At 56.4% G+C, this 312-nt stretch overlaps 1 protein-coding gene across 1 annotated transcript in view; it reads right to left on the reverse strand.

The window, feature by feature from the left end:
• LOC119586069 overlaps nt 1–56 on the reverse strand; it is a 3,709-nt gene extending 3,653 nt beyond the window's left edge. Inside the window, exon 1 of the mRNA XM_037934769.1 lies at nt 5–56. Within this exon, the coding sequence (XP_037790697.1) occupies nt 5–56 (52 nt within the window). The remainder of the gene's footprint in view (nt 1–4) is intronic.
• Nucleotides 57–312: the final 256 nt, after the last annotated feature.

Below are 312 nucleotides of genomic sequence, written 5' to 3' on the forward strand. Positions count from 1 at the left end.
TCACTCGCCGACCCGTAAGTCCAGAAAGAACTCACCAGCTTAAAGCTGAACTCCATCACAGCCTCGTCCGTTGGAGTTCATCACTGTCTCTTGACTCTCGATCTGCCGACGGTGGTGCTGTTGGTGCTTCCCCCGCCCTCTCGCCCACCCTCCAACAGCTGCGAGGCGCCTATGTCGACCCAAGCAGAGTGTCTAAGGTCGTATCCGCGAGATCGTCCCGAAATTCGCGGTGCGAGAGGGATGATTTTGCCAGGTCGCCATTCTTGAGGGGAAGGGAGGGGAATAGAGAGTAGGAAAAGAGAGAATTGGAGC

This window comes from Penaeus monodon, chromosome 20 (assembly GCF_015228065.2).
Source record: "Penaeus monodon isolate SGIC_2016 chromosome 20, NSTDA_Pmon_1, whole genome shotgun sequence".
NCBI lineage: Eukaryota > Metazoa > Arthropoda > Malacostraca > Decapoda > Penaeidae > Penaeus > Penaeus monodon.